The 15,294-nt window shown below is 45.1% G+C and overlaps 1 protein-coding gene across 1 annotated transcript in view; it reads left to right on the forward strand.

Moving 5' to 3' along the window:
* BACE2 (beta-secretase 2) overlaps positions 1–15,294 on the forward strand; it is a 113,937-nt gene that overhangs the window by 49,408 nt on the left and 49,235 nt on the right. Inside the window, exons 3-4 of the mRNA XM_055569720.1 lie at positions 11,270–11,486; positions 14,994–15,122. Of these exons, the coding sequence (XP_055425695.1) occupies positions 11,270–11,486; positions 14,994–15,122 (346 nt within the window). The remainder of the gene's footprint in view (positions 1–11,269; positions 11,487–14,993; positions 15,123–15,294) is intronic.

Below are 15,294 nucleotides of genomic sequence, written 5' to 3' on the forward strand. Positions count from 1 at the left end.
TATATTTGTGTATATGGGTACATATCTGTGTAAGTGTGGGTATCTGTGTACATGCACATGTGGTGTGTATATTCGTGTATACAGGTACACATCTGTGTACGTGTGCGTATCTGTATGCACATGCACACTGTGGTATTTACATTTGTGTGTGGTGTGCATGTGCGGCATGATGCACTGAGTGTGTGCATCCACTCCAAATGAATCCATTGCAGGATTCTCCTAACAGCCTTGGTATGTTCTCATGAGCTCTGCTTTATAGACATTCAAGTCAAACTTGAATGTTTTGTGGTCAGACCTGAATTGCAGAAAGCTCATGACCCTTTGACATTTGTTGAGCCCCCCTAATCCTCTCGAGGAGGTGGCCTGAGCAGGGCAGGGCTCTGAGTGTGAGATCTGAGTGTGAAACTGTTCCGGGCAGTAGCCTGGCATTGCTTGGAAAGCCACCTTTGTGTCACCTGAAGTTTGGTGGCATCAGTCAAGGTGTGGTTCGCTGAAACCATTTCTGTGCTGGGAGGTGTTTGTGGTGAGAGAAATCCATGACTCACTTGGAAAGAACACACTGTGAGCTCAGAGCACTCAGGCCCAAGACAGGGCTCTGAGCTGGCAGCTGTGGGCGGGGCTGTGAGAAGGAGCAGAGCCTGGATGGAGGTCTGGATCCAGGCCAGCTCTGTGTGTCCAGGTCCCTAGACTCAGCCCTAGGAAGCTTCGGGCGGTCCTGATGTGTGTCACTGTTCATCTCTGGAGGAGCCCATGGGGTCAGAGTCACTCTGCCCCAGATACTTGTTGCTGCCCTAAATGTATGCACGTTTTAATTTCATATCCATTTTTTGTGACCGTAAAATTTAGACCCAACAGATAAAACCAGTAAGCTGCCACGTGGTTAGCTGTTTAGGCTCGTGAACAAGCGTGTCACATTTCCTTGCTACCAGTGCTCTCTGTGTCTTTCCTTTCCCACTTTCTTTTCCCATAGTCTTTTGTTTCAGGGAATAAAACCCATCTTTTTTGAGGGGAAAAAAAAGAAAGGAAACACAGGAGAGAAAGTAACAACTGGGGAGGTTCAACAAATCCCCAGCAGCATTAATAAGGCAGGAGTGCCCATCTCTTCCCCCATGCATCTTGGTCTTTGTTTTGGTGGGACAAAGAGGCCACCTGTATGTCCAGCTGGAGGGAGGGATGGCTGGTGCTTCATGGACTCCTCCTTCAAGGAACTTGGAGCTTAGGTTATGACTCAGTGTGTTGATAACCATAGATCACTGAAATTCCAGGTGCACCTCCAGGCTCATGATGCTTTGTAAAGACAGATGTGAGCCCTGGAGCTGTTCTTGGGACTTCAGATGCTTGTGAAGTGGGGCATGGGCTGTGCAGCCAGGGAACAAAGGCTGGCTGATGAGTCCCCAGCTACCCTTTGGCCTTTCCCCACTCAAACTGTGATCCATCCAAATCCTCTGCCCCAAACAGCCCCCTCCCCTCAACTACTCCATCATGTGACAGATTTTGGAGTCAGTCCAAACCTGTCATTTTTATTCACATAGCACAGGAGGTCTGGGAACCAAGAAAGTGGCCCAGGTTCAGGCTTCTGGGACAAGAGGTCTGCAAACTTCAGCCCTGGGAGCACCTCTTTATAGTAAGTGTTGTGTTCGCTCTGAACCAAAATGCAAATGTAATAAAACTTATCTTCACGTGTAATTCTAAATGCCCTGACACAATCTGCAGGGATTGGGGGTGAGTAAAAGGAATTAATTTATTGCAGTGATCAGCACCACAATATGTAAACACGGTCACATGAAGCTGGGTGGTGCAGGAGGCTGTGAGCATCCCTCTGGCCATGCAGTGCCCTGTGCAGACTGACAAACTGAATTAAAATAGAATCAGACACCCAGAACAGCTTGGTTTAGTCATGTCAGTTTTCCAGATCAGTGAAGAATCTTGGTATAGTTCCCCCACAGGATTACCTTCTTCAATCTACATAGTAGCTGCATACCTAGAAAATGCAAAGTATATTAAACTGTGTAGGAGATGTTGATCTTGGTGGTGAGGCAATCCTAGCCCCATTTTTTCCACTACAAGATTCTTCCTGGTCCATACATTCTCCAAGTTTCTCCATGCCTACTGGGGTTCTGCCTGCCATAAGACAGAGCGGACATCCTTGGAGCTCAGATACATCTTTAACAGGTTTCCTCCCCAGAGCAGTTTTGTTTTCCATCACAGATCTGTAGACATATGATACAATAGAAGAAAATAATAGTACAGCATAGTAAAGTCAAGTTCAAGTAATGTGTATATCTACCTTTTAGATTGAAATGTGCAAATCTAACACCATGGGTGGATATTTTCTTGGTTCCCAGACCTCCTATGCTACATGAATAAAAATGAGAGGTTTGGACTGACTCCAGAATCTGTTCCATGATAAAGTGGTTGAGGGGAGGGGGTTGTTTGGGGCAGAGGATTTGGACAAACCACAGTTTGAGTGGGAAAAGGTAGCCAGGGGCTCATAAGCAGGTAAACAGCACAGCCAGTGGTCAGTACAAATCAGAGTGTGCTTGCAACGCAGTTACCCTTTTGCTGGGTTTCCTTGATTGCAGGTAAAGAATCCACCTGCAATGCAGGAGACACAGGAGATGCAGGTTTGATCCCTGGGTCAGGAAGAATCTCTGTAGAAGGGAATGGCAACCTGCTCCGGTGTTCTTGCCTGAAAGGTCCCATGGACAGAGGAGCCTGGTGGGCTGCAGGCCAAAGGGTTGTCACAAACAGTACCTGACTAACCACACAGTTTGCTATGCAGATGCAGATATGGAAGCATTCAAGGGTAAACACTAGTCAACATTCCAAATACTGGGTTCAGTGCCATTTAATATGTGTACAATATTTAATCAACGGTAGACAACTGGCTTCTTTCTCATTTGCCTTTGACTTTGTTCATTGCTGGCTTGAACCATAATTTTCTCAGCCTTAGTAGGACACAGCCTTCTAACTTTCCTATTAGCCAGGTTTGAGTTCAGGTTTCAGGTGGCTCCTGTCTTTCATGCTTAAAGATTGAGCTCCTCTGCCTCCTTTGCACCTGATTTAATGTGAAGACTCCTGGGAACATTCGTGACTCCCATGATGGCTAGCCCTGCCATCCTGCTAACCACACAGGAGAATTCGGAGCTCCCTCCTAGCTTTCTGAGCACCTGAGGGTCTCATCTAGATATTTCTCCTTTGTGAGCAAACAGAGAACTAGCAGAACCTGCCAACATGCAGGGGAGGCCCCAGACTCCCCTGCTTTGTCAGTGCCGCCCCCACTGGCACCTCCATTATTCAGACTTCAGCCTGCCTTCTCATTTGCAAGTATTGTTGAAATTTATTTAGTACCTTAAAACATGACCTGCTCTGGCCTTCTAGCCCTGATACTGCCTTTCTTATAAAGAGATCTATTCTCCTCCTACCAGTGCAGGAGACATGGGTTTGATTCTGGGTCATGTGGAACCCTGGAGAAGGAAATGACAACCCACTCCAGTATTTTTGCCTGGGAAATCCCATGGACAGAGGAGCCTGATGGGCTACAGTCCATGGGATTGCAAAGAGTTAGACATGACTGAGCAACTGAGCATGCATTCATTCTTCACCTGGGCTGCTTCTTAACCAAATCAAATGTGAAACATCACATTTTGAGTTTTAGGCAAGTTCTATTCAGTCACCTGCATTTGTCACCAATACAAACACACGTGCTTTGCAGGTTCAATCCTTGCTTTGATTTATGCTAACCTTTCTCTCCTTTGTTCTGTTTTTCCTAAATAGTTCTCATAGGTTTATGTCAACACAGATGCATTATTGTTAAGATATGAACTATGAACATAATTTATATAGTAAATTATATACAATTAAGTTGCCTGATGCTTTCAGCTCACTTTACAGTTGGCCTAAGCTACACCTTCCACCATGGTATTTGATGGAAGCCGAGAGAAAGTTCTACTTCCTCTCTCAATTTTTGACAAAGGTTTCTTTTCTGAGATGTAGCTTGCTGCCTTGTGATGTTTCTGTATTTGCTTGTCCCTCTGATCTCTCTTAGTTATAATAAGGTTTCTGGTTGGGTTTGTCAGCCTCTGATTCAAGTCCCCCAGTCTCTGGATATTCAGGTTTAACGCTTCCTGAAACATGTCCCAGTAATTGGAGATTTGACTTGGGGTTCTTTGACAAGATCTCTTTGATTTATGGAATCAGACATCAGGCTACCATCAGCCATCTGTGCAGCTTTGTCCCATCAGAAGCACTCTTTTCCTGGTGGTGAATGTTCCAATGAATTACTATACAGCAAAAAGGCAATCATGAATCTTTTTAGGTGTACTTCTTTTTTAGCCAGTAAAATAGTCTCCATCCAAGTGGCTTGATGAGAGATTCAGTATACTCATCCCCCTGACCTTATACTAATCTATTCAGAAATTAACTATATTTTCACTAAAATGTCTCCCCCTCCTATATTCCATCTGGGGTGCAGTTCACAGAGTAGTTCTGGCAAAAGAACAATTTCTTGTCTTCAACTGATGCTTATGAGTAGAGTTGGGATATTAGAAAATTATGCAGGTTGTTTCCTTAAGGAGGCTGACCCGGGCCCTTGAGATCTCATGCTACATCTTTCCATCTGTTGATGACACACATTTTTCTTGATTATTTAGATAATTTCTTAAGTTTGTCCAGGATGGGTCTTGCCATATTGGGGCCCTGAAGCATTTGCCATTGTTGAGTATGTTGATGACCCTCCAGCGTGAGCAGAAGCCCCTGGGCTGGTGAGTGGCCCCACTGACTCTGACATGGTCACTTCCAGACCTTGGAAGAATAAGACAGGTATCTGGTCACCTGGTCCAAGCCCCTTATCCCTGAGGTAGAGTCCAAATTCTGAAATGTGCAGAAGGCCCCCGGGGAGGTCTCAGGCAGAATTTTCCAGGCGACTGAACATTCTCTTGGGGGCTGGTGGTTTGGGGGAGCCAGAGTCAACTGAAGGATTCAACTCTTTTGATCTCTGCCCTCCCACCTCCTCCCTGTATATGTTCTGAAAACAAAGTGGGTTTCTTTAAATTAATAAAATGTTCTGTGGTTCTTCTCTTCTCAGTTTGATTGATTTCACTTTTCAAGCCTGCATTCCCTTCAGACTTGTATCAGAGGCAGAAAGTCTCCTGAATTTGGTTCGAAGTGATTCTGTGGCTGTGGGTGGACTCTTTCCTAGCTACTCACATCCTTGATGAATGGCTGTTTATACGCACCCAGAATGGATGCTGCAAAAAAGCAGCATGTCTGGGGTTCACTCTCAATATAGTTAATTAATGTCCAAAGCAGCTGAGAGCCAAAGCATTTTAGTGCCAAGAGGTGGGATGTTAGGACATAAACATGGAGAAATGCGTAGTTTTTAGGTCTAGTGCTGAAACCTACGCGTTAATAACATTCAGAGCTGCTTGCAATTCATCTCTGGGGTTTTTGCTCTTTGAGTTCGAGGAGCCCAGGGAATATGAGCTAAGAATTACTTTTTTCTCTCATTATCTAGAACTGTGCTTTCTACAAGGGTAGCTACTAGACACAAGTGGCTATTTAAATTTAAATTAATTAATGTTAAATACAGGCTCATTCTTTAGTCAAACTATCCAGATGGTCCCTGACTTCAATGGTTTGAATTAGCTTTCAACTTTACAATGGTGCAAAAGCAATACACATTCAGTAGAACCTGTACTTTGAATTTTGAATTTGTTTTTAATTCTTTTATTTAACATTAAGGAAATTGAGACCTATGGACCAGAGTTTCTTAATCTCAGCACTACTGACATTTTGGGCTGGGTGATTCTTTATTGTCGGGGGCTGTCTCGTGCATTTGAGAATGTTTACAGCATCCTGGTTTCTGTTCCATTTGATGCCTCTCACACAGCTGTGACAACCAAAAATGTTTCCAGACGTTACCAAATGTCACCCGGAAGGCAAAATAGCCTCTAGTTGGTAATCACTGTCGTAGAAGCTAAATCCAAGTTCAGTCATTGGACAATGCAACATTAAAATCCAAGTTTGGTGCTTTTTATCTCACTTTCAATGGACTTGTTCCACCAATTCTATGGAAACTTTTGTACTCATGGTGGTAAGATGGCTGATGCCCCTCCAGATATCACATATACATTTCCAGCATGAAGATAGGAGGCTAACAAGTAACAAGAGGCAAGAACATTCCTCCTAAAGTGGCCATCTTTTTACTGAGAAGGAATGCCCTCCCTAGTGACTCTTCCTACATAGCATTAGTCAGAAGTGTTTGCATTTTGAATTTTGCTTCTGCCAAAGCTGGCAGGAGGGGACAATCCTGTCTCGTGATGCTGGGAAACAGCAGCCAAAGTTCCCTGTCAGCCCTGTGATCATGAGGGTAAGCAACTGATATATTGACAGCCGTGAGGACCCAGACAGACATTCCGCTTTGTTCACTTTCAATTTAGTAATCAGTAAATTAGAGGAGATATTCAACATTTTATCATAAGCTAGGCTTTGTGATAGATGAGTTTGCCCAACTGTAGGCTAACGTAGGTGTTCTGAGCACCATTAAGGTAGGCTGGGCTGAGCTTAAGATGTTCAGAAGGTTCAGTCCATTAAATGCATTTTCAACCTAATGATAATTTCAACTTGCAATAGGTGTATCAGGATGTAACCCCATTGGGGAAGATCTACAATCACATTTCAGGTGCTTTGTAGCCACCTGTGGCTACTGTATTGGAAGCATAAATAGAGAATATTCCTGTCATTGCACAAGCTCTATTGGACAGCCTTGGTCCAGAACACAGAAGAACTCCATCTTTTAGAAACCTGGAAGGCTCTTCCCCTCCCTGCACCATTTCAGCCAAGTCTTACCTGAGACTTGCCCCTTTTCCTGGAGGTTGCTGGACTTCACAGTGAAACAGTTTTGGATATTCAGAAAGATTATAGGAACAATTTTCTAGGAAAAAAAGCTTACATTTTCTAATAGCAGCTCGTAGATTGAATAAAGGTAGCAAGTGATTAGATAATTATAATAATAGCAGCTACTTTTGTTGTGTACCTGCTGTGTTCTGGGGTTTTGTTCTAAATAGTTTACAAAGAGACTCACAGACCTAGCAAATGAACTTACGGTTGCCGGGAGGAAGGGATAGTTAAGGGAGTTTGGGAAGGTCATGTACACACTGCTATATTCAAAATGGATAACCAGCAAGGACCTACTGTATAGCACAGGGAACTCTGCTCAGTGTTATGTGCCAGCTTGGATGGGAGCGGGGTTTGGGGAGAGAATGTGTGTGTGTGTGTGTGTGTGTTAGTTGCTTAGTTTGCGACCCCATGGACTTAAGCCCACCAGGCTCCTCTATCTATGGAATTCTCCAGGCAAGAATACTGGAGTGCATTGCCATTGTCTTCTCCAAGGAATCTTCCTGACCCAGGGATCAAACCCAGGTCTCCTGCATTGCAGGCAGATTTCTTACCATCTGAGCCACCAGGGAAGCCCGTGGGGGAGAATGGAGATGTATATATGTATGGCTGAGTCCCTTTGCTGTTCATGTGAAACTGCCAAAACATTGTTAATCAACTCCAATAGAAAATAAAAATTTAAAGTTTGAAAATAAAATACCTTAAATAATGATAATATATTCATTCAAATAATAAATGGTTTATAGTATTAACTCTTTTAATCCTTAGAATTAACCCTGTGAAGTGTGGTGCTATATTGTCCCTACTTTTCGGTGGAGGAAACTGAGGTATAGAGAAGTTAAATACCTTAGCCTAGAGTCACACACAGCTCCTAAGTGGTTGAAGTGCTACTTGACCCCAGACAGCGTAACCCCAGCTGCCTCCCACATCTTTGTAAGTGGCACCAGAGTATCCAGAATGTTCACCCATGAGGGAAATAGCAAACTGGTCAGTACACTGCAGAGGACATTCTGCCTAGAAGGGTAGCCTGGTTAGAAGGGCAGCCTGGTTCATGCTCTTCTCAGTGACCTCAGCAGATTCTAATGAGTTTTCTGTAGGCTCACCAGGCTTCCCTGGTGGCTCAGATGGTAAAGGACCTGCCTGCAATACAGGAGACCTGGATTCAATCTCTGGGTTGGGAAGATCCCCTGGAGGAGGGCATGGCAACCCACTCCAGTGTTCTTGCCTGGAGAATCCCCATGGACAGAGGAGCCTGGCCGGCTACAGTCCATGGGGTTGCAAAGAGTCGAACATGACTGAGCGACTAAGCACAACAAATTAAAAACAAACAACTTCTCAAAAGAAAGTCATGGCACTATAGACTGTTTGGTGGGGATAACTGATCTTCTAGATGAAGAATTGGTAAATTAGGGCTGGCAGGCTACCTCCAGCCTGCCGCCTGTTTTCCTAAGTAAAGTTTTGTTGGAACATGGCTACACATGTTTGTTTAATATGTCACCTGTGGTTGCTTCTTCCCTAGCAGAACAGAGTAGGTGAAATGGAGATCATGTGGCCCACAAAAGCTGAAACATTTATTTTCTGGCCCTTTATAGAAGAAGCTCACCAGCCCTGCGGTGGACCATATTCTCTAGGCCTTTCAGAATAACTAGCCTCTTCTGTTAGCTATAGTGCTAATGTTTTGAACTTGAAGAATGACCCTAAATTATCAGAAAGGATTGACATTTCAGTATTTTCATTGCTTTTCAACCTAATGTGTGCAGCCCCTGCTGTGTGCCAAGCATCACTGAATTGGTGCGGGCACTCAGCCCTGGCACGAAAACACTAGTCCTCAAGTGCCTGCATTTCAGTGGTCTGACGATGTGCTTTCTGTAAGTGATTTCTGATGGGTCCCTTAGCACTCCATGTACCTGGGGTCCATTCACGCTTACTTTTCTGCCTGTGCTTGCTGTTGTCAGAAGACATGTGTACACAAAATGTTCACTCAGTGCTGCTCCCTCTTTAAGATTGTGGTGGAGTTAGCTAAAATAGTCAGAAAACATTAAAATTAAACATCCTTTGTATTTCGTATCCCATTATGGAGTTAGAATAAATTAAATTTCTCTAAAATGTGTCTGCCAGACATTTTAAAAATACCTTTTTCCTCCTGATTATAAAAGTTATATATGCAGAAAATATGGAAGGACCTAACCACAAGAATGAGAGTTCCCCCGCAACAAAACCCCACCACCCAGAGGTAGCCCTCTTAGTATCTGAGTGTAATAATTTTTTTGAAGAAGATTCTGCCACATACACAAAGGTTTCTTTTATCTTAATTTTTCTCTGTCATTGAAAATGTCTTAGTCAACATCATTTTCCAATACTACATAATATTCCATTCATATTTGTGTACCATAATTTACTAAACTGTTTCCTTTTTTACTGGGCATTTAGGTTGTTTCCAGCTGTTTGCTACTATAAATAAAACATAATAACTGTCTTTGTTAATGAATCTCTATTTGCATCATGGGTGTTTCTTTAGGGTCAGATTCTCAGAAGTGCAGTTATTGAATTAAATAGACCTAATATGACCAACCTAGATAGCATATTGAAAAGCAGAGACATTACTTTGCCAACAAAGGTTCGTCTAGTCAAGGCTATGGTTTTTCCAGTGGTCATGTATGGATGTGAGAGTTGGACTGTGAAGAAGGCTGAGCGCCAAAGAATTGATGCTTTTGAACTGTGGTGTTGGAGAAGACTCTTGAGAGTCCCTTGGACTGCAAGGAGATCCAACCAGTCCATTCTGAAGGAGATCACCTCTGGGATTTCTTTGGAAGGAATGATGCTGAAGCTGAAACCCCAGTACTTTGGCCACCTCATGTGAAGAGTTGACTCATTGGAAAAGACTCTGATGCTGGGAGGGATTGGGGGCAGGAGGAGAAGGGGACGACAGAGGATGAGATGGCTGAATGGCATCACGGACTCAATGGACGTGAGTCTGAGTGAACTCCGGGAGTTGGTGATGGACAGGGAGGCCTGGCATGCTGCGATTCATGGGGTTGCAAAGAGTCGGACATGACTGAGCGACTGAACTGAACTGAACATTTTTAAAGTTTATAACATGAACCCCCCAAAATTCATATCATCTGTGACTTAACTTCCTCTCTGTCTCCCAACAGTACCATACTAGGTCATATAACCCTACAGCAAAGACTTATTATCATGGGTTAGTGTTCAGAGATTGAATGTTAAAGTGAAATCTGTAGACAAACAGGTACATTTACAATGATCCCACTGGTGGTTGGACACTTCTCTTAGGAGTGTGATTGTTTTCCTAAGGGAACCGTGGTTTGAACACAGATATTTGCTTGGAGATGTCCCTTGGCCTGTAGTCCAACAGCGTTGTCAAGCTCAGCTGGGTAAGAATGACCTTACAGGACTGGACACCCCAGGGCCTTGACACCTGCTGCTCTCTCTCTCCAGGACATCCCCCTGCAGAAAGTCCCATAGCTTATTGTCTTCATGCAGGTCTTACATAAATGTCACTCTCAGAGCAGCCTCTGTGACTACCACGTCTCTCTTCCACCCCTCACCCGCTCTCTTCCCTGGGTGGCTCTCATTACTCTATCATTGCTTGGAACTCTAGGTGTTCATTTGTTTACTGTCTGTCTCTGAAATCCCAAGTGCGGAGCTTCCATTTGCCCCATCCATAGTCTGGTCTTGTTCGTGTTGTTCTGTCTCAGTATCTCTTACCTTTAGGTGTTGTGCGGTTGTTACAGTGACTTGTATCCCAGCTTGTCATTAAGGTCACCCTTCTGATATGGGGATAATCAGCTTGGGGACAGATGGATGGCCTTGAGAAGGAACCTGTGATGCCAAGAGGTCATAGGGGCCATGAGGAAGGCTGGCCCTGGTGTTGGGGGGTGTGACTTGACTTTTATTCATCACACTGGCCGTTTGTATGAATTTGAGTCTGCAGCCACTTTGGGCACAAGCTACTGGCCCTCCTTCTGGGGCTGGTGGCCCCTCCCTGTGTCACAGAGCAGGAGTGCAGGGTCCCCCAGAGCCGGAGGGACAGGCGGACCCACACTTGGTTGTGGCGTTCCAGTTAAGTACAACACCGGACTTACGGGGGATACGTGGGCTCAGCAAGGAGTTAAACTCGGGTTACATGTAGACCCCAGTACTCCCTCACAGGTGGCACAGAAAAGGTCAGTGCCCAAATGTCAGTGATTATGTTGTGGGAAATCATGCCTTGTGAGCACGAGGACTCTTCCTCGGGAAGAATTGCTGATGCACACCTTCCTCGCTTAAAGCAGCTGTCTTGACGGCCATGTTGTCAGAACAACAGCAGGTGGACAGAGCACAGGACATAAGGCCTCTTCTCTTTCTCCAGGTCCAGCACATACCGCCCCAAGGGTTTTGATGTCACTGTGAAGTACACGCAGGGGAGTTGGACCGGCTTCGTTGGGGAGGACGTGGTCACCATCTCCAAAGGCTTCAACAGTTCTTTTCTTGTCAACATCGCCACCATATTTGAGTCAGAGAATTTCTTTCTGCCTGGGATTAGATGGAATGGGATACTTGGACTGGCTTATGCTACCCTGGCCAAGGTAAGAATGATGGGTGGGTCTACAAACATCAAATGATGGAACAAGATTCTGCAACCAATCACTGGAGGGGCCAGCAGAGGGGTCCAGGCTGTCCAAGACAGTCAGTGAGAATCACATGGTTAAAAGACCAGTGTTCACAGAATTGATTAGACCTCTAAGCATTTTGAAAATTTAAGGTAAATGGCAAGATTCTTTGAGCCTTCCCATAAGATATTCCCATGGCATGGCTTTTTTCATTTGTCTTTTTCTGTTTATTTTACTTGTGTAGTTGATAAATGTTAACAGAGTCTGAATCCCTTTGATGGTGGTGCTTGTTTAGGAGTTTTTATTAGGGCAGGATTAAGAGAAAATACATTTATTAAATTCATAAAGGGGACTTCCAATGCAAGGGATGAAGGTACGATCCCTGGTCAGGCAACTAGGATCCCATACACTGCACAGCATGGCCAAAAAAAGTCTTTAAAAAATAATATTCACAAAGAAGAAGCCTCAGGGTGATGGTGGAAACTCCGCAGGAAGAGGTGTCCCGCCAGGCACGGAGCATGACACTGCTTTCCCCTCACTCTGGAACTGGGGCCCAGACACCTGCAGGCATACCCTGCGGATCGCCAGCCAGTCGAAGCAGCGGTGCTTCTAGGAGAGACGGTGAAACCTCACCCTCATCAGCATCAGGACCATCACTAAACAGGGAAAGACAGCACAATTCTCTGTCCTTGGTCCACCCAAAGGAAGCAATGATCACATGTGGGAGGAGGGGGGTGGGCTGGGAAGGAAAGGATGCCAGGGGCAGGCAGATCCGACAACCCGATGTGGCCCCTGGGCCCCGAGAGGCCAGGGTAGGTCAGTGTACACGTGAGGAGAGGTCACCCCTCCTGGCCTGTAACCAGGCACCCTGGCTTGGCTTCTCCTTGTTCAGACAGACTTTGAGCCAGCGCTAAGTGTGAAACAAAGAATTGTGGGGGTAGAAACTCCTGTTTTCTCTTTGGAAGGATGTTTGCTCCAGCTCGAGTTTACTAGCAAGTGATGCAGGCAATGAGGTGGGGGGACACGGGGGTGTTTCCCACACTGTAGTTTCTTAAGGAGAAAGAACAACCCGTGACCCCTGGACCGAGACCATTACAAGATGTCCTTCCGTGGAGTCTCAGGACCTCCCCAGAAGGCAGACTTCATAGGCTCACATTAGTCATGTGTGGACAGAGGGTTAGAGAGGTTTACTCCTTGCCGAGGACTATTGGAGCACAGAGTCCTGTCTGAAGAGCCCAGATGGACTTTAGAGCTCAGCACCATTGGGCTTTCCAGGTGGCTCAGCAGTAAAGAATTTGCCTAAAATGCAAGAGATGCAGGTTCAATCCCTGAGTCTGGAAGATTCCCTAGAGAAGCAACCCACTCCAGTATTCTTGCCTGGAAATCCCACGGACAGAGGAGCCTGGCAGGCTGTAGTCTATGGGGTCACAAAGTGTCGGACATGACTTAGCGACTGAACAACAACCATAAGAAAAGTTTAATATGAGTTCCCAGACTTGTAACAACTTCCATTTCTAAATACTTTTCACTGACAGTTGACTACATGTTTCTTCTTGTGACTTCAAAAATAAAAGATATATGATTGACTTGATGATTATTTGGGAGATGGTACCTTAAAGCTAAATTATCTGGAATTAATAATACATGAAACTTCCTCAAGAATAGACTGCTTCGGGTTTTTTGGGATGTCCAGACTCCCCACAAGACTTTTTATCTTTTCATCTATGAGATTTCAAGATGGCCAACAATTGGCTTCATGTTCCTAGGTTAGGGGAGACCAAAGCAGGATTTACAGGAAGTGGAACATGGCTAGAAACAGGACTGGCAGGGCGGTCTGGGTTGGTGGCCCAAAGTCATTTCTGAAATAGGTTCCATGAGCACCCAGTGGGGGTGTCAGAGTGTGCAGGGGCCCCCAGCTGATGCTATCTGCTCCCCCACCAAAGATGTGGTTATGGCCACCTGCAGGGTCTCAACCTGCTGAATCAGGTTCTCTACTGGACCTGGGCAACTGTGTGCTTTTAAACCTTAAAGGGATCCTAAGTCCTGCTGAAGAATGACTTGGTGCAATAATAATAGATCCTGTCGCATGTACCGGGCACTTTTCCAAGCACTCTGTATGTACTGACCCATTTAAGCCCCAGAAGAGCTCTGGGATGTGACTGTGATCCCCATTTTACAGATAAGGAAACAAAAGGACAAGTCACACAGTTTGCAGATCAGGGGTGGAGCCAGGATTCAATTCCAGGCAGTGTTTACCTGGCTGCTTCTCATGAAGGCAGACACAGGCTGGGTCATCACCAGACCCAACCTGGTTTCTAGAGGGGGCTTTGTCTCCTTCCTTGACCCAAACACAAAGTGTTTAGGCTACAATTACACATAGGGATTGGGGCAAATTCTGCCAGAATCCACAGAGGCTGGGAAAGAAGTGATAGGAGGCCAGATATGAAGCAGCTAAATAAATAGGAAGGTGTCTGCCTGATCACACTGCTGTCAACGCCTCCAGAATTAGTTTCAGTTCCTACAGATTATAAATAATCCTTCCCTATATTTACTGTGGATGGCCAGAAGATGCCTGGAGCATCTAAGCTGCTACAATTGTTGAGTTTTCATCAAGAACAAACCATTCATAGTAACAAACTCTAATCTCTCCCAGTTGTCAAAGCCAAAATGGAGACATGGATCTATGACATTCTTTCCTCACCACCAGCACCTATGACCCCCCTCCAGTCCCGCAGCTAAGACCTGTTCACAGACCATCCTTCCTTTTCAGTTCTAGAGAAATGGGGTTGCTCTCTGAAGGCATGGTTACATGTAAAGAGGCACAGAGGATGTTACTGACATATGGCAATGAGGAGTGATGGGCTTTTTAAACTGCAGGACAATAGCATCATTCCTTTTCTGATCACAACAGTAGCATTATTCCTTTGCTGGTCACCAGAGTTCAGCAGACAGCCGGCAGAGCTAAGCCTCCTCCCAGGGGTCTGGGATGTGAACTGTTCCCTTGGGTCAGGCACCTGTCATTTGCATGATGGACGACTATGACTGAAAGGGGTAGGAAAAAAAAAAAACAACCTTTTTCTGAAGCTGCAAAGGCAGCTCCTGGAGACCCTGTTCTCTCCTTACTCCAAAATGTCTAAGATTAGATTCCACCACCTACCTAGGTAACCCATTTCTGCATCTTCTCACGCTGGCTTCACGAGGTGGTCAGATGATAAATGGGGCAGCCACTTCACAGCTTCAGGAAATACTATCTTATCTTCCCAGCAGAGACACTGCCCCAAAAGGAAAAATACCAAGTCACAGGGAGTTCTGTTGGAGGTTTCCGAATTAGTGGACTTAATCATGAGCTTGTTTATTTCTTAACCTTGAAAATATTAAATAGAAACGCCATATTGTACACCATGCCTGGCCCCTGCACAGGGGGACCCCTTGTCTACCCTGGAGTCCTTAATCAGCTGCCTTGTTTCCCTGCTCCTTCTGCAGCCTTCAAGTTCTCTGGAGACCTTCTTTGATTCCCTCGTGGCACAAGCAAAAATCCCCAACATCTTCTCCATGCAGATGTGTGGGGCCGGACTGCCAGTAGCTGGATCTGGTACCAACGGAGGTAGTCTTGTGGGTATCTTTTAGTCTTAAAGGGGGGAAAAAATCAAAAACCAGTGGGGCTATTCTTCCTGCTTTATTAAGACTCTGATAGAAATATTAGACACATAGAGATACATGGGTGCTGTGAAAGTTTTGATAATCCTTGTTTTATAGCCTTAAAAATGGATAAAATTAGGTTTTT

This window comes from Bubalus kerabau, chromosome 2 (assembly GCF_029407905.1).
Source record: "Bubalus kerabau isolate K-KA32 ecotype Philippines breed swamp buffalo chromosome 2, PCC_UOA_SB_1v2, whole genome shotgun sequence".
In the NCBI taxonomy this organism is placed as follows: Eukaryota; Metazoa; Chordata; class Mammalia; order Artiodactyla; family Bovidae; genus Bubalus; species Bubalus kerabau.